General features: G+C 39.5%; 2 protein-coding genes across 4 annotated transcripts in view; one reads left to right on the top strand and one right to left on the bottom strand.

The window, feature by feature from the left end:
• The window catches only part of skila (SKI-like proto-oncogene a), a 29,202-nt gene extending 11,477 nt beyond the window's left edge, over window positions 1-17,725 (top strand). Inside the window, exons 3-8 of one of the 3 annotated variants that reach the window (XM_058745934.1) lie at window positions 8,570-8,662; window positions 10,691-10,773; window positions 11,305-11,450; window positions 12,728-12,990; window positions 14,286-14,507; window positions 15,611-17,725. In XM_058745934.1, coding sequence (XP_058601917.1) covers window positions 8,570-8,662; window positions 10,691-10,773; window positions 11,305-11,450; window positions 12,728-12,990; window positions 14,286-14,507; window positions 15,611-15,859 — 1,056 coding nt within the window. In that variant the 3' untranslated portion in view covers window positions 15,860-17,725. Of the gene's footprint in view, window positions 1-8,569; window positions 8,675-10,690; window positions 10,774-11,304; window positions 11,451-12,727; window positions 12,991-14,285; window positions 14,508-15,610 lie in introns of all 3 variants that reach the window. The other 2 variants (XM_058745926.1, XM_058745943.1) reach the window with 2 other exon arrangements.
• A 2,539-nt stretch (window positions 17,726-20,264) lies between these two features.
• On the bottom strand, window positions 20,265-22,515 carry gpr160 (G protein-coupled receptor 160). Its single transcript, XM_058745956.1, has one exon. The coding sequence runs from the start codon at window positions 21,947-21,949 to the stop codon at window positions 21,047-21,049; it is 903 nt and encodes a 300-aa protein (XP_058601939.1). The 5' UTR covers window positions 21,950-22,515; the 3' UTR covers window positions 20,265-21,046.
• Window positions 22,516-22,883: the final 368 nt, after the last annotated feature.

The raw sequence follows: 22,883 nt of genomic DNA, 5'->3' as shown, positions 1-22,883 counted from the left end.
GGTTATAATTTTATATGAACATTTGCATTAATTGCTCTGTTAAAACTTCTGTTTTAAACTTGAGCTGTAAAGGTGTTTCAATTATTTTACAGTTGTTTTAGGTGTTGCATTATCATGGCTGTACACAGAAAAGGTTAGTAAGCGATTTATCACACTAAAATCATGGTTGCATGTATATCTTGTGACTATACTTAGTATTTTATAGTTTACAAATATGCCCATCTGCTTTGACTCTAAGCTTCACTGTAATTGTAAACTGTAAACAAATTGAAATCATTTTTTTGTGATGGTATCCATTCTGTGTGAAGTTCTTTCAACTGAACTTAAACTGAACTCATATTGAACCCAGAATATTCCTTTAATGGCACAGACATTTAAAGGCAACTCTATCATCCCCTTGAGTACTGAGGTTTGTAATGGAAGAACACGCATCAAGTTGTACAATGGAACCACATGTTCACAACGGTTTGGCTAAGCATTTGCATCAGTATTTGAGTACTTGAATAGAGAGTATGATTTTCACATTTCAAATAAATGCTGTTCTTTTGAATCCTGAAAAAACATTAAACAGCACAAGTCTTTTCAGCACTGATGATAATAAATTTACTTTTGTTAATTACTTTTTTACTGTATTTTTGATTTTTAGAAAAAGAGCCTTGGTGAGCATGAAAGATGGGTTACAGTGTAGTTTTGTGGCTTTTAGCCCACGTATGTTAACCTTGAGGTTAATCTATAAAGGTGTGATGGAAATATTTTGCATTGCAGAGAGTGTTTAGGGTTGTCATATGCGCTATTTTGTGTGCAAGGGCGTATGTTTATTTATTTTGACTGAAATGTGCACCTGACACCCTGTGTGTGACGTTTTCCTGTCCTTTATCTTCTCCTGTATATGAGATTGATTGATAGTTTGAGAGTGTGTATGTACGCTGGTAACGGGGTTGGATGTTTGCTGACAGCTTCCTCTTGTAGGGATGGGTATAGGACACTGCTCTCTCTCTCTCTCTCGTTTCCAACTCCTTTTCTCTATGCAAAGCCAGTCTCTGTGGCCCCTAACAGGCTCTGCCATGCAAAATGCATGAGCCGCTTGTGTAGAGTGTGTAGAGTGAAATTGTATGTGTGTATGTGTGTATGTGTGTATGTGTGTATGTGTGTATGTGTGTATGTGTGTGTGTGTGTGTGTGTGTGTGTGTGTGTGTGTGGTGTCTGCAGCTCAAACTCGGTGTATAAGACTCAGCTCTCTGTGGGTGGGCAGTTGCTCTCTCTCTCTCTCTCTCTCTCTCTCCCGTGCTCTGTCTCTGCTGTCTGTCTGTCTTTCTGTCTGTCTGTCTGTCTGTCTGTCTGTCTGTCTTTCTCTCTGGGGCTGTTGGAGATGGCATAAGTGAAATGCACTGCCAGTTTTGTGTGTCAAGCTGCCATGTTGTTGATTCTCCTGTGCCATACGCACAATTTAAAGACATGCACCTTTAGAGACCGGCTCCCTCTCACACACCTAATGTAATGTTTGGGAGGACTGCATGCTTTGAATATCTATCAGATATCAGGAATGTATTAGATTTTTCCATAACCAACTGGTTGAGTAGTCTAGCTATCCAACAGATATCTAGTAATTTGGCTTAATAACTATAATTTGCCTTGATTAGTGTCATTTTCTGACATGTGCTGACTATTGAAGCATTCAGTTTTTTTTGTTTTTGTTTTAAAAGCCAGTCAGCTGTATTTTTACCTTATAGCCATTAGCCAAGTTTTGCTACTTGCTACTGATAGTGAGAGGCAGGTTATATTTGGAGATGGACTTTCTCATACTAGATAGCATTTGAATGGACAAAAATCTATTTAGTGCAGGATGAGTCATTAATATATTTGGTCTGTTTCCCCAGAAGAGAATGTATGCTCATAGGAAGTGACTTCTATTAATGTTTAGGACTGCACTTATAGATTTACCTTAAGGCTAACATATATGTGAGCAAAAAGCCACAAAAGCGAAACTACCTTTTAAATGTTTGGGGCCGTAAGCAGTCCCTTATGCTCACAAAGTCTGCATTTATTTGCTCAAAAATACAGTAAAAACTATAATTTATTTCTGGGATGGCAAGGCTGATATTTCAGCATCCATTACTCTCTAGTCTTCAGTGTCACGTGATCCTTCAGAAATCATTCTAATATGCCAATTTAGTGCTAGAAAAACATTTTAATTTCACAATCATTCATGATCTTTTTCAGGATTCTTTGAAAGTTCAAAAGAACAGCATTTATTTGGAATGGAAATCTTTTGTAACATTACAGATGTTTATAATGTCTTTAATGTATATTTTGATTGATTTAATGTGTCCTTGCTGAATGAAAGTATTTATTTCTTTCAAAATAAAGAAATAAAGAGATAAAATGATAATAGTGTATTATGAATTCATGGGGTCCTTTAGGCCCAACAGTTTAGACAAAGAACTTCTCTGAAAGGTTTTAGCATGCTAGTGGTTTAACACTTTGAAACAGCCTTCTAAAACCCTTTTGAGAGAGGTTTCTAAATTAATTTTAAAGCTCTGTCTTTAAAAAAAAGAAAAAAGGATTGGCTGACTATTCAACCATCTTGACCCATCCGTAGTATCAGTCATGCGTTTTTCATTGGTGTCAGTACAAAAACTGCAGATCAAGTCAGAAACTCCCTTAGCTAGTCAAAATGGAACCAAGGTTGGCCGTGACCCCCTTTGTAAAAGAGCACAGAGATTCACAGCTGCCACACGAACATCCAGATGTTTGTGTTTTGTCCTCTTGTGTTCTTGCCCCTTTGACCACCGCTCTCACAGACTGTGTGCGTGTCCTGCCGAGAGAGGAAGGTCACATTCTGCCCCCCACGCATCCTACAGAGAGCATCGTATGGTGTTTCCAACGTCAGAGTCTGGTTGAGCCCTGACAGCAGCCTCTGAAATGAGCCGTAGTGTGTCACAGCCCAGAGAACACACCTCAGAGACTCATCTCCATCGAGACTGCGTCTGCCAATGTCTTTGTGCATGCGTGAGTACGTGTGTGTGTTAGACTAGCGCAGCCGCGCCATGGGAGGCTTATGCGGTTACTGCTTTTCACCGGCGCACACTTGAGAGTACTCCGTTCTAACACGCGTGCATACAGATCTCCCATTCATAGGCCTATTTAAAGCCGCCCATGTGTAGGGAAGGGAACAGGCAGAGCTCTGTTCGACTGTGTGAAATCTGAGAGCGGGAGAGGGGAGAGACCGCTCCTCTGTGTGTTTACGGCTCTGTCTTCCAAGCCGATCCATGATCACCGACACAGTATGTTAGTTTTGTCTGCGCGAGTATGCGAGCGGATAACTTGGCTGGTCTGTGTGTGCGCGCCTCTTATCAGGTCGTATGTTGTAGATTAATCAGTGGATGTGTGTAGACGGCTGTCGGGACAGACAGGCAGACTGCACTATTGATGACCGTGTCTAGACGGAATGTTCGTCTCCCTCCCTCTTCCCTTAAAAAATTTGCCCCAGGCTGCCAGCCAAATCCTCTCAGGAATGAGCATGTCTGAGCCTGTGTGTTTGATCCCTGTGTGTGTGTGTGTGTGTGTGTGTGTGTGTATTGATATTTAGAGGAGTGTTGTTTGCTCTGGTTTTTTTTGTGTGTTTTATTTTGATTATGAGTGTTTGGGTTGTTTTAGTGTGTTTTTGTAGGACGTGGACTTTAGCACTCCAGTGTGTGTATAGGCGTCATAGGTAATGTGAGGAATGCTTGTTTACTTATGTGTATGCAAAGCCAGTCTGGCCATGAGCACTTCCAGGTCAGCTTTCACTGCTGAATTCACTCCTGAATGATTTAGGTGATCTTGTTCACTGCTGAAAGAAGCCAAATTGTTGCTGGATTTATTCACAAGTTTGGAAGCGACTCTGTCTATTCTGTACACACATGGGATCTTTTTCAAGTAAACAAGTGGGAAAATAATTTGTGTAAATTGTATTCTTGCATTCTTGCATAAGTTATTACATTCATTTCAGTAGGACAATTTACATATGAATGAATTTCCATTTAAATTCATCTGCTTGTGTTTTATGAAAAATATCCATGGAATGATAATTTAGTGTAGTGTCCAACATATTGTAATATTCACGTGTTTTGTTGCTTGAATTTTAGTTTTATCACATCTATAGTGAAATCTTATTCCTGTACTACTATACCGTTGTTCAAAATTTGAGTTGGTACAATTTAGTTTTTTAAATGTTTTTAAAAGAAGTCGCTTATGCTTACCAAGGCTGCATTTGTTTGATCCAAAAACAGTAGAAATTGTAGTATTGTGAAATATTTTTACAGTTTAAAGACAGTTAACAATTTTGTATTTGAATATATAAAAAAAAAAAAAGCAATTTATTTCTGTGATGGCAAAGCTGAATTTTCAGCAGCTATTACTCCAGTCTTCAGTGTCACATGATGCATCTAATATGTTGATTTTGTGTTGAAGAATTATTTCTTCTTATTATTATTCATATTAAAATAGCTGCTAAATAGTTTTGTGGAAATCATGATATTTTTTCATGATTCTTTGAATAGAAAGTTAAAAAATGCTTAAAATAGAAATCTAATCTGAATACTTTCATAGCATTTAAAATTACTTTACTGTCTATTTTGATCAATTTAATGCATATTGAATATATTTATTAATTCATTAGTATTAATTTATTTATTAAAAAACTTACTGACCCAAAAACATTTGAATTGTAGTGTATATCTACATATTAAACATTAAACATTTTCTTAATGTGATTTTTGTTGCATTGGTTTCAGTTTTTTTTTTTATTTCACTGAGGACCTACAAATAGCTTGACCCTAGCAAAGATGAAATGTAATATTTTACATTCATTGGTTAAAAAAAACAGAGGAATTGTCACCATTTCAGAACTCTCTTTGGTTCCCTCTCTTCCTCCGTTTTATCTCCTTAGCCCGCATCAAGTTGGCCTACTTTTGTCCACAATGCAGCCCACATGGAAAAGATGCCTCATCAGTATACCACAGAGTGCACTGAGCTGAGTCCCACAATGCAGTGCACAACACTTTTCTAGTCCGACGAATGAAATGGAAGTAATAACCTCAGTGATTTTTGTGACTTATTATTTGATGTGACATTCTTACACACACTTGAATTACAAATGCTAAACAAACAGCTGACAGATGGACTAAAAGGATAATGGATGAAAATGATTCCATTGTTTATTTACCTTCATGTTCTTCAAAACCTGAATGACTAACTTTCTTTCTTCTTTGAATCTCCCAAAGGTCATGGGACAACAACATGGCATACCACTGTTCAAAACCCTTATATAGTATGCAATAAACAACATGCTAGTCTATCATTTGTTTTCAAGTTATAAATAATTTGCATACATTTTCTAAATAAACCTACATTTTTTCCGCCATACACCCGGCTTACACATGTCCTCTTTCATTTTTTTTTTTTTCCTGCAGTGCTAATGATGTGTGAATAGGAGAGACCTGTGTAGGGGGTACAGTGAGGGGCCCCAGCAGCCCTCTGTGTGTTTGTGACTGAAAACTGCACGTTTGCACTGCATTTCGCTTTTTACGTACCCTCTGCCAGAGCTGCAACAGATGGACGCACAATCACCCTCGTGTGCCGCCTTTCACACGAATTGTGCTAAACTGTGTGTGTGTGTGTGTGAGGTACTTACAATGAAAAATCCACACACACACTCAGTGTCACACACAGTTTCATGTATGAAATGCTTTTATACACACATCTACACCTCAGAAAAAAACATTAAATGGCATTCATATGGTACACTCGTGCGCTCTCTCAAAGGTCATTGCGTTGTATGACGGTGTGAGGCTGGCCTAGATAAGATTCATCATCAGCCCGTATGGCTCGTAATTCCCCACTAACGGCGTAGCTCATAAAACGTGCTCGTGCGGGAACTGCAAAGACCTTGAGTGTGTTTACGACTCTTTCCTGTCAACCTCTGTGCGTACGGTTGTTTTTTTGTAGCTGTTTTCGTCAGGGGATCTCCGTAGTTAGTAATACAGTGATGCGGTCAGGCGCGCACATGTTACAGCATTCATTGTCAGAGCCAAAGTGGAATTTGTGTTTGTGTGTCAGTGACCTCATTGTGCCTGTTTCGAGGGAGCGCATGTGAATTTGATGTTCTTGGTAAGATCTAGGATGTTGTTTTGGTGCTCAGGTTAGCGAGCCGACGTGGGCGTGCGAGAGATCCAGGGCGAAGAGGAAACGGCATGGACTTTGGTGCTGAAGAGCGAGGGGTGTGTGTGTGTGCGAACATGCATGCGCTGATGAGTTCGGAGCAGTGGGGGAACGTTTCAAATGAGTGAGCTGCAGGAATGCTAACTCCTACCGTTACTGATGTGGGCCGCCTTCCTTTCTCACACACACTTTCGCAGAGTTTTGAATATCACATATGTTTGTGACGAACAGGATTTGCGTCCTTTGGGTGTTTGTGTGTTATTGTTCTGAACGCATGTCGCGTCGTGAGGGATTTGTGGTAGTTACATTTGTCAACTGTGCACAAGTACGTAGTGTTACAGAGTACGATTGTGTGTGCGGGGCTTTAACACACTAATTAAAAAGAGATTAGATATGGCTGAGGTGTTGCGTCCCTGGAAGAGAGCGCGGAGAGAAACTCATAACAACCTGATCCGTAGGATTTGGGATTTGAGAAATAACCATTCAAGAAAACTGTCGTTTATAAACTGTGTACATTACAACGGCCTTCTCAGCAGGCGCTTTCTTACCACTTTGTTTATATATCACGTCACGCTTATATGGTAGATTTATTTAGTGTATCTCATGTTTGTGCATTTGAGAGCGTGAGACACCTGTTCCAGTGTAATTTTCTCATGTCCTTGAGGAGAACGGTGCAATAACTCTCTCAGTAAACAGCGCCCACAGCTTTCGCACAGCTATCACAATCACTACTCACACCGTGTGCTGCAGGCCAGCTAGATAAATCCTCTTGTTTTTGTGTTTGTTTTGCTCTAAGGTCTTGCGTCAAGGCTGCACTGCTTCTACTGTGGTACAGCGGATTGGAAGATCTAATATGAAACGGTGCATGTGGCATCTTTATAACTATGTTCAAAATAGCATACTACTTTTGCTGTTTCTGCGGGATATTATATATATATATATATATATATACTCTGCATAATGATCATTTTCAGTATGCAGAGCATCCCCACATGACCTAATATGAAATGTGCTGTGTCTAACGGTATCCCACAATGCAATGCACTCAATTTGACCTTCTATTTCTAGTATGATGAATGAATTAGGAGTATTATCTTAACATCTTTTGCATGACTCATTTGATTGGACTGCCAAGACACATTTATTTGGAACAATTTGCATAATTGATTAGAAATGCAAAAATATCCATATTTGTTTCCTGTGATAAATATGGTTATGGACTCTAGTTGATTAATTACACATGATTATTCCTTGTGTCCTTGTGGCATGCTAATATTTAAAAACTTATTGTGCATTCTATTTCATATACTGTATATAATTTCTGTTACGTTGCAATAATAAAATCACTCAAAAAACAGTGTGAATACAATTTTTATACAGTGTGTACTGCGCAGTGTGTTCCAAACATAGCATATTGAACCAATTTTAAACATTAGAATTGCATACTTGGCTCTCGAGGGACAAGAACTCATGTCGCAGACTGTAAACATAAAGGAGATAGATTGGAGACTGCGTGATTGCATGTGTCACGACTGAGGAGGGAGTGTTGGCTGGGCCGTGAAGTGTGGAGAGATGGGCCGACAGACATGGTGTGTGTGCTTGTCAAGGTTAGACGGGCTCACCACTGCAGTGTGCTCATTGTTCCTGCCCCCCTCAGCAGCCGCCCACCCCTCCCTCGTGCTGCAGTCCTCCTCTTCCCTCAAGAAAAACAGCCCTATCTCCTACACGCACATTTTCTTGCGTTTAGCGCACATGCGTGGGGTTGCCATCTCACCCCACCACCGTACAGCTGCTTTATGTTGTGTGACGACATCGCCATTCATTCTTCAGGCTACAGGAAACAGGAGATCCCGTAGTCTGCAGGAAGTTGTAATTTACTCCAGATAAAACATGTTCTTCCTCCTCTGGCACTCACCCAGTCACTACTGTTAGTGTCTCTGTGATGGAGGGACGAGGATGTGCGTTGCGCTTTCTGGTTTGCTCTGCCAAATAGAGGATGTTACGGATTGTAAACATTAGAAATGCACATATGAATCACACACACTCTTAAGAAGTGAACAGTTGTTATGTCGGATGAATGTAAGGTCTCTATCCTTCTGTGTCGGCTAAATTAAGCTCTGTCTGAGTCTGATAACCATCAGCACGGAGCTTGCCCTGGATTCATGGTGTGTGACTTGCGCACACACATATGTACAAGCCTCGCAGCGTGTTTGTCGAACACGCTGAGCAGAGGAGGTGACGGACAGATTGAATGTGGTGATTCGTGCGCAAGCTCTGTGATATCAGATGTATTCCGTGTCTGAATGCTTGCAGCTAAGTGTTAACACTCTTGTGCTCATAAAGCATGTGTTTGTGTGTTTTCTCGCAGAAGGTGGTGGATGACGACAGTCATGGGAGGAAGTCCAGTCCTGCACCTTGCCCACCTAACAGCAAGCTGTCTGATAGCGTCCTGGAGAAAAAGGTACCATCTAAGGTACTGCATCATTTTACAACAAAGTCCATTTAATGCAAGTCAGGCTACTCGACGGGGAACTTGGCATCGCTCCCGGGCAGCTATTTTCTATCTAAGCAATAGACCTGCAAGTACATGATCATGTGTGCTTGAATGGGGACAGTCTAAAATCTCCAAAACTGCTTAGTGTGTAATAACAGTTCAATCACTAATAAGAAACGTTATTTCTTAAATTAAGCTTCTTTAGCGGAAATTAGGCTAATAAGGCAGTGTACAGTGGGACTTCCTTTCCTACAGCCACCATTTTGAGCATTGCTATTTCTCCAAATGAATTGTTCTTCAAGTGGCCCGTCTCCTGCTTGTCTCTGTTTACACACAGGCACAGAACGGCCTCCCAGTTTATCCACACACACCCTCTTCCTCATAGAGTCAGAAACAGGAAACAGCTTCTCTCTATCTTACTCACTCATACACATCGCAGGCCTCAAACCCGACCTCACCCTTCTCACCCACCCCCTAGACAACTCCCACATTCACACCCCTTCCTCTCATTTTCTCTTTCAATCACTCATTCATTCAGAAGTATCTAATTTCACACACACCAGAGCCCTAACAGCCATCTGGGTGTCACCCTGTGTCCTTCCTCTTTTCATTTCGGGTGGTGATTTTGGGTTGTCCTAATCACAATTGGGCAGGGTCAGGTGAAACGGGGTCCAAACTGTTTCATGCAAACCACTTTCAGTGGAGGGCATTGTTCATTATTATCACACTACAGTTCAAAAGTTTGAGTTCTGTAATTTTAGGTAAAGTTAGTATAAAAGAAGTCTCTTTAGTATAAAAGGCTTCATTTATTTGATCGAAAATACAGTAAAAACAGTAGTATTGTGAAAATATTATTGCAATTTAAAATAACTTTTCTATTTTAATATATTATCAAATGTAATTTATTTCTCTGATGGGAGAACTTTTACAGCATCCATTACCTCAGTCTTCAGAGTCACATGATCCTTCAAAAACCATTGGAATATGCTGATTTGGTGCTCAAAAACATTTTTTTTTCTTATTATCAATGTTGAAAACAGTTATTCTGCTTTATATTTGTGTAGGGCATATATCACATGCGATTATATTCATTATCAACGTGGTTTTGCGCAGCTTGTCAGTGAACAACGGCTCTGTGTAGTAAATGCTGCTCCATGTGGAAATCACGCACGTGATGGAAATTTACCGCTGATTACAGAACCGGCTTTACTGACCAGATGTGCATTAAATATCGCTTGCAATATATCGTGCAGCCCTATAGTTGTGTGGAAACTTTATAACATTTTTAAAATTATTTTAATTACATTTTATTTGACTTATTTTTAAGGGTAGTGTGTTTTTCAGATGATTCATTTGAAATGGGATGACGTTAAACGCAGGTGTACGCGAAGTCCAAAATATTTGACTTTTGACTGCATTGTGCTTGTAGTGTAAATATGAATTCATTAGTCACGCAATCAGAGGCCGTCCTCTCAAAATACATTCACATGGGACACATCTGAGACACATCTTTAAAACAGAGCCACACTCTCCCCCAGTATTCCGCACCCAGCCTGTATATCAACAATCAAACAGCCAGAAACCCAACCGGGCTGTTTCACTTAATGCTGTCTTTCTCTTATCCTCTTCATTAATGCTCTACCTGTCAGCCTGTGCTATGTGGCCACTGATGGATGAGTTCTTCTCATGCATGCATGATATTACAGCAGGATGTTTGTACTGCTCTCTTTGTTTACTCTACTTCAGGCATCCTCACTCCCTTCACCAAGTTCCCTCTGTGTGTTCGTACATTTGTGTGTTAATTATTGCTGTTCGACTGCTCCTGCACGAAATGCGCTTGATAATCTGTGTAATGAGACCTTAAAGAACTTCTGTATTATTCATGTACAAATATGTGTGGACATGTATTTTAATGCAGCTCAAACAGTTCATTTCATATTCAAACGGTCCTAAAGTGCTTCATTAATATTGAAACGCACTTGTTTGTGTGTACAGGGCAACTTGCAGTCTTCACTGGTGTTCAGTCGACTGTTTCCAGACATCAAAGAGGAACCAGGACAAGGGCCCATCCACCCAAGGTACAGCCCTTTTTTTCCCAGCATTCCCTTGTTCCAGGATCACGCAAGTGGATATCATAAAATGGGCAAAATTCTATAGGTAGACCATATCTAGGGTTTCTGGGGAAACCTGGGTCTCTTTGGTTTGGACCTGCAATCGTTGACCCTAGAAACCACATAGCAGTGCTCTGTCAACCAATCACAACACCCTAGCATTCTGATGCCATTTGTACCACTCATCTTTTTAGACAATGTTAAAATGTATTTAAGATTTATAGTTGCAAACCTCATAAGAGAATAACAGCACTTGACCTGAAGACTCAAGAAAAAGGGATCGAATTGCATCGCCACACTTCAACTAGACCCTTTTAAAAAATGTTAATTTATCCCAGTCTGATCTTATTATTGCGATTTAGCTTTGCAGTGCATCATTACCTGCTCAGCTGTACATGTGAAAAGCTCTCTGAGAGCAACAATTCTCCTGATATTGTTGGAGTTTTTAGTTTCAGCGTTGTATGTGCACCAGCCTGAGGGTGTTTGTTATGTTTGCAGTTACTACCTGTACACGTACGATAAGATGGTGGCCCCTAACGTGTCCCTGCAGAAGGAGGGGGAGGTGAGCCATGAGGTTCTGGGGGCCCTGCTCAAGCAACACTACAGCAGGAGAACACTGACCCACGACAGCCAGCCCACCACAGGTCAGTACCCCTGCACTCTTTAGTTATCCTTGTAAATGAATGCACATGCATGCACAAGAATGATGTGCTGTTAAAGGTCAGAAGTTTATGGCCATGAATGTGGTTGACTCACTTAAAGGGTGAGGAGCTGCTGAGAGTGTCTTGCTAATGATTAATACAACTCACATTTTATAGTTGCCAGTGAAGAGAGAGAGAATGAAAAGAGGCCGCTGTCCCTGCGAGTGTCAGATCGCTCTAGAGTGCTGGGGGAGGGGTCTCCAGTCTCCACCGCAGCACGCCACATTTCCTCCCGTCCTCCTTCTGCCTGTCTCTCTCTCTCTTTTTCCTTTTTTCTCTATGCCTCACTCATCCTTTTTTTTTCACTTTTTGATTCTCTTTCAACCCCCTCTGGCCCACTGCTCACCTTGCTTTCTTTTTTATCTCCCTTCAGTGTACCTGTTCTCCATCCTGGCTCCCCTTTGCTCTTTCTCCCTGTCTCTCTTCTTCAGTCTGTTTCTTTTTCATCCATGTACCCGTTCTCCATTCTGGCTCCTCCATTTCTCATCCCATCCTGGCTCCTCTTTAGTCTTTTTTTAAATTTTTAATCTGTACCACTTTCGTCCGTGTATCCAGGTGCCCTCTGTCTCTCTTCTTCATTCTGTGTGTCTCTTCTTCAGTATACTCGTTCTTCGTCTTGCCCCCTTTATTCTCAATTTGTCTGTCTTTCTTTATATACAACCAGTCTCCATCCTGACTCCCCTGTCTCTCTTTCTTCCACGTGCCTGTTCTCCATCGTGGCTCTCTCGTGTCCCTTCCGTCTCTCGTTCTCGTTCTCCTTCTCTGACTCATTCTTCTGAGTGTGACAGACAGGTCTTAGTCACAGTAGAGGCTAGCAGCAGAGCGAGGCTGTTATTCGGCTCTGCAGTGCCAGACCTGCAGCCTGCCTGTCCTACATTTAAATGAGCTGTATCTCTCTTGCTCTCTCTCTCTCAGTCCCTTTAGACTCCTGTATTCCTCATCAAAACACACATGCTAGACTGCTGCTGTTTGCCTAGTGCAGGTGATTTGTATGTAGAGCGTGTGTTGCACCTTAGCAGCATTAAAAAATTACTTTCGATCGAGAAATACTCAACATGTCTCACATTTTTGTGTGATACTTCCAGCGCTTCCCCTCTACGCTGACCTTCAAAGAGAGACACCCACAGAGAATTAGTCACACAGACTTTCAGCACATGACAGATAAGGTGTGTGTGTGTGATCGGATGAGTGTGGTTAACTCTTTCTTCTCTTTCCCTCAGATCTTCCTGCATCTCCTTCCTCCATTGCAGAGGAGGCCAAATCCCACCACGCGGGCGAGGCAAATGAACGCCGCCAACCTCCTCCGTCAGTCGCCATGGAGACCAGCCCAAGCGGCAAGCAGCACGCCCCCATTCCCACGGAGTGCAAAGACAGCGGAGCAGAGGACGACAAGGACAGGATCATGCTGGAGATCGTGCAGATGTACCGGCGGCAGCAAGAAAAGCTGAATTCCACCCTTCAGAAACAGCTGCAGCTGGAGATGGTGAGACAGTCAGATTAGACCAATCATCCCTTCCTGAGTCACAGAGGCTCTGCTCCAAACCTTAATGAGCTGGCTGCTGTCTACATAGGCTTCTAAGGAAGCATCATAACTCAAAAGTAACCTGTTGGCTTCTTACATCATGCTCACAATTGATTATAACAGCGACTGATGTTAGCATATGCTACCTAACGACACATTACAAACTCAAATATGGTGATCCCCTTGTGACAGACCCTCAACCTTATAATTTTAAGTCAGCAATTTTATTTTTGTACAAAGACCCACTTATAATATATATATATATATATATATAAAATCATTTTTTTTTTTTTTTTTTAGAAAAAAACTTGTTTCTAAAATTGTTTGCTTTTTAGTGTCGTAAAAATGTAAATATTTTTTCTTTTTAATTTCTTATAAGTCAACTGTATCTTTTTCTGCTCTCTAATAGGATAATATAAGATAGAGCAAAAAAATTTCTTACTGTTAAAAAGCTTAGTTGAGTTGGCGCTAGTTGACTCGAGGACCTTTCCTGATCCTGCCCCCTATCTCTCTCCCACTTCACTTCCTGTCAGTTCAGTCAGATCTGTCCGATTGTTAAAAAAAAAATTAAATAAATAAAAAATCTTAAAAAAAGATTAATAAAAGTAATAATATCAAATAAATACATTTGTTAATGTTAAGCAAATTTATGAACATATTGGAGATTAGATGCCATTTTTAATTTCACATGAAAAATTAATGGTCATGTGAAAATTCCAAAGTTTGGAACCCTTTTGCCTTTAATTTGTTATGTGAAATTAAAAATGGCATCCAACCTAAGTTGAAAATGCGCACATTTATGCATTTCCTACTGCCATTTTGGAAGAAAATTATATAATAATTATAAGTTTTTTTTATGTTTCATCTGGGATTGCCTCATCCATGAAATGATGCATGCAATTCTGCCCTAGATTTTGGCCTAAACGGGTATCTTAAAACGCAGCATGATTTTGCTGCCTTCTGCTCGGAGCAGCCTTCATGTTGGGTGCACGCCTGTGATGTTTAAAAATGCTCCTCTAAATAGGCAGCTCACTAGAGATTGGAATAGAGCCAGGGAGATGGGCTAGTTGTGTATCAGAGAAGCTCTTTTGTGCTCCTGTGAAAAGAGAGACCTTGTTATAGTGAGAGTAAAGGTGAAGGCCAGAGCAGAAAGGAGTATGTTCCAGTTGAGCTTTATCACCCCCAACTCGTCCACTACAAACCCTCGACCTCTGTTGTACATTGTTTGACGCATGTCTCTGTGCGTGTGTGTGCAGGAGCTGGAGGCAGTGCGCGGGGGCGAGGCAGCCAGGCTGAGGGAGTTGTCTGCGGAGCAGCTGGAGCTGCAGAACGAGCTGGAGGCAGTACACACTGAGCATGCTCAAAGACTGGGGGAGGTGCGGCAGGAGCAGAGACAGCTGGAACACCGACTGGAGCAGCTCAGGCAGCAGAGCTGCGCCTGCCAAACCAAAGACCAGGAGGCGCAGTACAATGTGCAGGTACATGCGTGGACCCCAGCAGAGACAATCTGAGCGTGCCCGAATTACTGTGATGCAATGATAAACTATACCCAGTGTGAATTATTCCTGTACCCAATGCAATATGCTGCATGTATCAGCGCAGCTCATCTGTGTGTGGGAGGGATTCAGTAACAGGAAGACAGATACGCACGCACACTGATGGAGATGGAGAGCCAGTGCCTGACTGATTTGCACACTGGGCCTGATTTCTGCATTTGAACTGTCAATTAGGGCAGTGGTGCTCAAACTTTTTAAATCACATATACAGTCTAATCAAAATCAAATCAGACTGTCTAAATACTGTCGATTTTAGTGACAATTTAAGTAACATTTGCATGTAATTTTTACTATTATTCATTTGATTTTGTCTGTGTGCCTTTAATGTTGCTAAATGCAAGGGTAAATGGAGTCAATGACTCTAGAAAAAATGTTCGATAATAAAAAAAACAATTACACCTAAAATAATTCAGCGGAAATTAGCAATGTTGCCATGAAATAAAAAAGTGCAATGGAATAAATAATAATAAAAATGATAAATGATACATATCAGATTACTTAAATTAAAATGAAAACTGAAAATACAGTTCTATAATAGCATATAATACTATAATAACAGTGCATCAGATATCAAATCACTTTTCTAAAATTTTCTAAAAGTAAAGACTTGCAGATGTAAATTCATTAATTGCTCTAATACGTTTATAGTTGATGCACTGTTTTTCTTTGTTTTCTTTCTTTAGCCTCTAAGCTCAGTTTTTGACTGATAAAGGCTCAGGTATACTTTATTTTCTGCGTATGCTTGCCTATATGCACAGTTCAGCATGCAAGCCTTTCAGAGTATACTCCTTTGCCCATGAGAATAGATAGATGCGTTCAGCGTGTGCACAGTATCCAGTGAACCGTTCTTTTCAAGCTCTCAAATCCCTGGCACATGCACTGTTGTCCATGCGGACATGAAATTTTAAAATGGCGCTATAGATTTGCTCTACTGCAGAAATCACTGGTACTCAGATTTTTTTTTTTGTGTGTGTGAAATATTTTGTGCATACCTGTTTGTAACCACGCTCTCGTTCTGTCCATAGCTGTGCGAGCTTCGCTGCCGTCTGGAGCGTGCCGAGGCGGAGCGGCAAGAACTGCAGGAGGAGCTCTGCAGAGAGCGGGAGGCCAGAGAGAAGCTGGAGCTCATGATCTCGCAGCTTCAGCAGCAGATGGTCCAGTCTGGCACCAAGGGGAGCCGCAGCACTAGCCCTGCCCAGCCCCCGACCCCTTCCGCAAGCCCCCAATCCCAGCATTCCCTCTCTTCACCGGCCCCTGAGGTAACCTCCAGATAAACTCGCCCCCCTCTCTCGCACACTTCCACGCCTGTAGCCCAGGAACACGCTCACCCACTCCCTGCAGAGTCACAGACAAACACAAGACAACCTCTGCAGAAAAGAGCAGCTCTCCCATAACCGCTTCCGTTTGTGTCGCACCACCACGAAAAAAGACTTCACGTTTGTGTTTAATTTAAAGACTTTTCGTGTCACCCTGCCCTCGACCAGTCGTTAAGCATTTTTTGGATGTACATGTTTGTTTTAATTTATAGTCATGCTGAGAGGCTGACGGGACAGTGGAGGTGTTTCTTTGTTGGACTTCTTTCCTCCTGTGACGTTGGGAAAGCACTCATGCTTTTCCAGTCCCAGCTCTTTGGATACAGGAAACTGACACTCAGTAAAATACTACCTGTGACACGAAGCCCAAGGATGCCAAACGGCAAGATGCCAATGCCCTGCAGCAGCAAGAAACCATGTGGATGTTTACTTTTTATTTTCATTTTGTGTATCATTGTTTCCTACAGAAGAAATGGGAGAAGGTTTTTGTTAACGTCACACAAATATCAGTAAAATATTATTCTATAGCATATTTAAGTCATTATACTTAATACAAGCGATTCGGAAATGTAGAGGGGGCCCTTATTGAGGCCCCTGGTTTAAGATCATAATCCTCCCCCTCTTCCTCTTCCTCTCCCTCTCCTTCTCCCCTCCATTTTCTTTCCCTGCCTGCCGTTTGTCTTTTCAGTCTGGTGTTGATTATATGTTTCCTGTCTGCACTGCTGAACCTTTGCAGGCTGGTATATGACAAACAGCTCCGTTCATTCCTGCCTGATGCAGTAAGCAAAGACTCACATTCGCCCCCTGCTGGAGAACACTATGAAGCTCAGCCTCCATTTAACTACAGGCAGTTGTACAAAAGAAGCTCCAGGATAGTGCGGTCCTCCTCACTCTGAAGTTTATGTTCAGAGCATTGAAAGGATTCCTGTAGCGCCAGTAAGAACATACTGCTTGTAGTTGCTCAGAAATTGCAAGATCGACATCCGATTTTTAAACAAAGCACACAGCAGACCTTATATTTGTCCGTTTCTTAGTGAAGTATTCATTAGTAGTGCAATTGACGATGTAAAGCATCGAAGTACGTCACAATCTCCCATAAACCCAAAGCTGATTTACTTTATTCATCTGAGAACTGCTAATAAAGTACCTAGTTTGAATGCTGGATTCCAGGTTAAATGATTTGGGTGTTTAGCCTGAATTTTTTGTTTCATATACCCCTGTTATTCATTCCTCTGTGTCATTATTCTGGATGAGTGAACAAACAGGTCTGACAGGGAGAAGAAAAACAGACAGGGGGCCAAGGGAGGGACGTAAAGGAATTAATGCTGTCACGTTAGCTTCCAGTCACTGAGGGTTGAAGAGGCACGCTTTGTCTCCGCAGAATGGGGCAGCTGCCTCTGATGCCCACTCATACATCAACTATTAGATGGACGAAGAAAGATGGACACGGGAAGTGAGGTGGTTTTGCCACTAGAGCAGTTAGTTCTTTCTTTCTTTTCCTTTCTTCTGTTCAGTAAATCTAGGCTTCTTTCGTGATGTACATAACTCACATAGAACATTCCACTGTGCACAACTCATCGGATTCACAGTCAGCCAAGCCACAGCAGTTTTCTAAACCTGATAATGTGTACAGTGCAAAACCTCTTAGATGCAAAAGAGGAAAACGTAAAGAAACACCCTGATTTATGTGAATACATCCAGCTATGAAGAATGGAAAAACAAAACTATATTGTAAATGAATGCTTTGCCATTTTTGAACTTTTTTTTTCTTGAAATTATTCAGAAATTATTTAATGTATTAACTAATAAAGATTTATATACACTTTGTACATACGGTAGTCATTAATATATTAACTAAAATTCTTATGAACAATCTTTCAAGGTTTCTGATCACATTTGAAAAAGCTGGGCGTAGCCCGAGCTCAATTGTTTTATTTTCTTTTTTTTGCCTGAAGAGTGGTTGTTGATAAAGTGTGTAAGGTGGTGTAGGGATGCATGATGCTCAGAACCCTACACTCCATCCAGCGGGGAACGGGAACAGTGACATATGCTGTCCAGTGCCTCAGTGTTTCCCTTCAGTGGGTCATTTCGTCCATTTCATTGGAGCCTACTGAGATTGACAACCTGTTGTTATTTTGGTGGTGTTCAGCTTTTCCTCTTCTCCATTTTATTTATATAATTAATTATATATATATATATATATATATATATATATATATATATATAAAATTAAGAATTTTAGAATTCTTATAAAGAAGGGAGTGAAATAATGCATGTATATTGTTAGCTACTATATTGTTATGCTAAAACACAGATTCATTTTTGCTAAAATGCAGAAGTGATTATTATTTTATTTTTTTCCTATTCTCTCTCACACATACGACCTTTCCAAAAACGTTACTCCATATTGTCTGAGAAGAGTAGTCTTTATGTAAATGGGCACAAAAAGTGCTCAAGAGCCTAATATAGATGCTAGAAACATTTGATATGAGAGACTGTGTGTGTACTGAAAAGAGCGATGTGTTTTTGTTAATTTATATATATATATATATATATATATATATATATATATATATATATATATCTAGCTCTGATTTCATGTGTAGTTCTTTTGAGAGATTGTAGCATTTGTTTTGGCACTGTAATGCATTACTACAGTGTTGACTACAATTTCTGTACAAACAGTATTAGGTTTCTTTTGTTTTCACCACAGTTACCTCTGTAGCAGCCAGTTTCAATGCTGTTTTTGATAGTTTTGGGTATTAAAATGTATTTCTGAAGCTTTCTAGAGTATACCTTTTCATTTGTAACGATTCTATGAAACCTGTAAATTGCATTTTGTACACAGGGGGGCGCTGTATATCTTCTATGTAGAATGCCATGTTAAATTTGAATTCTGGGCATAGGAATACAGTACTCTTTAGACTCTTGAAACAACAAACCTGTTTTTGGCTTTTGCAGTGTTAAGAAAATGAATACAGATAACGTTGTACATATTCGAGAGGTGTGAAATATGTTGAATATCTGATATGTATAGGCCTGGTATAATATAATTAGAAAAATTGTACTTTAAAGCAATCTAATGCTAGAGTTTTTCAGCAAAGCTACTATGTATTTTGCATTATAGAGGAAATGTCCCATTTTACTGGGGATAATGATTACTGTGGCTCCCTTGAGCTGATTAATGGCAAAAGAGAAAAGAAAATTGAAATTATAAAAACATTTTTTTTTTTTATAATGGTAAAAAAATACACGTAGTATACAAATAACTACCTGCCAGCACAGCATGTGTCCCTATGATCTTAATCACACCTTTTCTAATGTGTAACTGAGACGTTACTATTAAAAAAAAAAAAAAGGAAAAAAATCAGATGTGATGCTTTTTTTTTTCGAGAACACAATCAACACTGTAATAGAAACAATATCGTTTACGACTTTTGTAAACCGCAAAGATATTTTAAGTTGCAATTCTGAGATGCAGTGTTTGTGTGTATCATTGCATATGTTGCCAATCCTACAGTGTGATGAGAGGTTTTTTGCTCTTGCATGAAAATGAGACATTGCTCTCCTACCTCATGTTGTGATAAGATGTTTTCTAAAGCAGATGACACATCTCAAACTGTTTATCATGATTGATATTTACAAGTTAAATACATGTACATGCTTTTAGCTAATACCTCAGTTGTATCTAGTGTTTTATTGTTTATTTCCCCTATTTCAGACATTGTAAATATATCTTGTATAGACAATTAACTTGGATTCAATTCAAGTAAAGTTCTGTAGTGTCAAACCGGCTGTGTCATTGTACTTTTTACATTTTATGCATATTTGTTTTGGCAGATTTACTTAAAAGGACTGTTCACAAAAAAAACAAAACAAAACAAAAAAAAAACATTTTGGCATCTTTTTACTGATACTCCTCCATGTTCATGTGTGACTTTCTTCTGTGGAATATTTTTTTCATTCCATTGTGGTGCAATGTTTCTTCATTCAAAAACATTTAAAAAAAACAACAAAAAAACATTTTAAACATTCTTTAACCCTATACAACCTATAATATTTGATATTATACAGTATGTATATTATAATATTTTTACATGAATTTGTAAGGCCTCTAAATTATCAACATAATTAAAACTTTGCTGAGTACACAATCTGCTACATGCTCTCTGTCATCTGATTGATAGTTAATACTTTTTAACAAGTATAAAAGGGCTTCCAAGTAATTATTTTTGCTGTGAAAAAACGAAAGCATTACTTTTATATTGTTATTAATATTTCAAGACAAACACTGAAGCAAAGCTTTACTTAATTATCCATACTTTAAAAAAAAAAAAAGTCATGTTGTAGCAAATATGATACAGAATGCTTTCTGAGGAATGTTTATTTGTACATTTCAAATATGAAAACATCTTACTGAGGCCTATTATTGCAGTTGCAGATGACATTTGATGACATTTATATGCATTTTCTGTGAGTAATCCGTTAAACATTTACTTTGCAAGCTGTCTGAATTTCATTTTACTTTTTGGTCAAGTAACAATCTGCACCAAATTGCACATTTTTGCTCAGTTTAGGCCTCTGAATGAAATTAGGTGCCTCCATGATGTGAGCTTCTCACTATATTATATGGGCCTTTTTCTTCTTCTTCTAAAGTTTCAATTAGCTCTTTATTTAAAAAAACAATTTGTCTGAGTATTATTTCACATCTTTAAAGGGTTAAATCTTATTTTGTATACACCAGAAGAAAGTCATGCAACGTTGAAACGACATAAATATTGACAGATTTTACATTTCTGGATAAGCTAATGCTGTCTTATGTAAATATTGTGAATAAACCGGTTAGACTACTAGTTCAAATGTAAATATACTTCCTTATTTTTGTCTCTCTTCCTTGTACCTTTCATGTGTCTAGTTTATTTGCACATAGACGGAAAAACACTTGTAGTTTTGAGATCTTGAAATCACATCATTTTTACATCAGTAGCCTATTATTCTAAAAGGTGCTGATCCAATATTAATTTTTCTTATAATAAAGAGACTGGAAAAAAAATAGACCTGTTTGTATTTTTCTCTCTCTCTCTCTTTTTTAATGCAAACAAGAAAGCAAAGAAAAACGCCTTCTCCGGAGTAAACATGGTCAGATATTTAGTGTTTTAACTTAGTGCGGTCACTGGATTGTTGTTCATAATTCCACTCGTTAGCTCCAAATGTAAAACAAAAGTACCAGGAACAAAAACCATCTGTAATGGTGCCGCTTTTCTTGGAAGTCGATGTTATAGAGCGACCGCACAGAGCCAAAGCGACGAAAAAGCTGTTGACGAAACACAACCAGATGACATTGAGCTGCAGGTGCGCGTGCAGGTCTATCTGCAGCAGCGGCGAGATGATCATCAGAACGAGAAACGAGGCCCATGTGCTGAGGAACGTATGCATTGCCCGCCTTAAACAAACCAAGCAGCTTTGCTGAGTGGAATGCAGAAACACCTGCACCCTCCATTTCTCAAACGGAGCGTACGAGTAAAGAAAGACGCAGGTAACCGTCAGTAGCAACGCTACGAGAACCTGAGAGCTCTGAGGGCTACTAAACAGCTCACACTGGTGCATCTCATCATCTCCTAACAACCGAACAAAATCAGGCTCCCAGAAAACATATAAAGCTGCTAGAATCCAAAGGAGACCAACTCCAGCAATGTAGGTAAGCTTTTGTTTCCGGGATGTGTGTGTTGAGCTTGATGATAGTGTCCACAAGTTGTCTAGTCCTACAAGGAGGAACACTGGCCAGTGGAGCACGGCGTAGATAAAACAAGCAATCTGAATCAGCAGGCATACGTGATACCTGGTGAAGTGCCAGCCTGAGATGCTGAAGTCTTGCAGATAGAAAATAGCCGTGAGGACAAAACTCAAGAGACTATCAATCAGTGCCAAAGAAATGCAAAAGAATCCTGAGAAGCTCCTGATCATGTAGTGTCGCTGCACCACAACCACCAGCCAGTTCAGCAAACCCTTGAGCCACAGAACCAGCAGAAGCGAAGGGATTGATGCTTCCATGGTATGGCATAATCCAAGGCTGAAATCAGAACAATCAACAGACCAGTCTTGTACTGGCTAGCAGTTCCTCGTTGAAACTACGACTTCACACGAACTGTCAGTAGACACACCCTCAGGTGAAGGCCAGCCCTGCACATTAAATGAATAGCCCACTTTCACTCAGAGTTCTTTATTGTTTAAGCATGTATAATGCATTATATAATTGTTTCCATGTATTTAAATGTAGATGTGGTTTTACTTTTAAAACATCTGTACTAATGCTGATTCAACAACACTCATACTCAATACTCATTCAGCAACTTAAATATATATTAAAGCATATTAAATATAAAAGCTGAAAATAAACACTAGCATAACGAGAGCTACCTGTATACCAGTACATACTTGCCAGAACTCGCCTTTTCATTCAACAGTCCCTGCAATAAAAAAACATTAAGTGTATTGACATAACAAACAAATTTCAGTATGTATGTGTAAATTAAGTGTACTGATATAACAAATTTATGTATGCATGTATTTATTTGAAGGGCACATTAAAATATTTTGGAAAACCATGTTTAAATAACCATGTCTGTCATTTAATTTTGCTACTTTTAAAACTTTTATTTTATTGCTACTCTTATTGTTTTACTTTTGCTCCGAAGTCCAAACCCAGAATGTTCAGATTTCCAGAATCTTTAACTATTTTTTTTTTACATTTATGACTATGATGATCTAAGCAAAGAGTGAAATAAACATGAACAGTTTCAATATTTATTATGTGAAAATGGCTCATATCATGTTCAGAAATGTACAAAAATTATAGTTGTTGCTCAATATTGCCAAAAATAAATAAAGCTACTCAAAAGTAGTCATTCATTTTATGCCAAAACGCTTAAAATGTTTAAGATTTTCAAGAAAAGCATGCCAAAAATTCTCTTGTAATATGCGTCCA

Source organism: Onychostoma macrolepis, chromosome 02 (assembly GCF_012432095.1).
Source record: "Onychostoma macrolepis isolate SWU-2019 chromosome 02, ASM1243209v1, whole genome shotgun sequence".
NCBI lineage: Eukaryota > Metazoa > Chordata > Actinopteri > Cypriniformes > Cyprinidae > Onychostoma > Onychostoma macrolepis.
The sequence above is the reverse complement of the archived record's forward strand: the minus strand, read 5'-3'. Positions and strand labels throughout refer to the sequence as shown.

Excerpts from the sequence above, each read along its gene's own strand:
- gpr160 (XM_058745956.1), bottom strand. The coding sequence starts at position 21,949 with ATGGAAGCATCAATCCCTTCGCTTCTGCTGGTTCTGTGGCTCAAGGGT.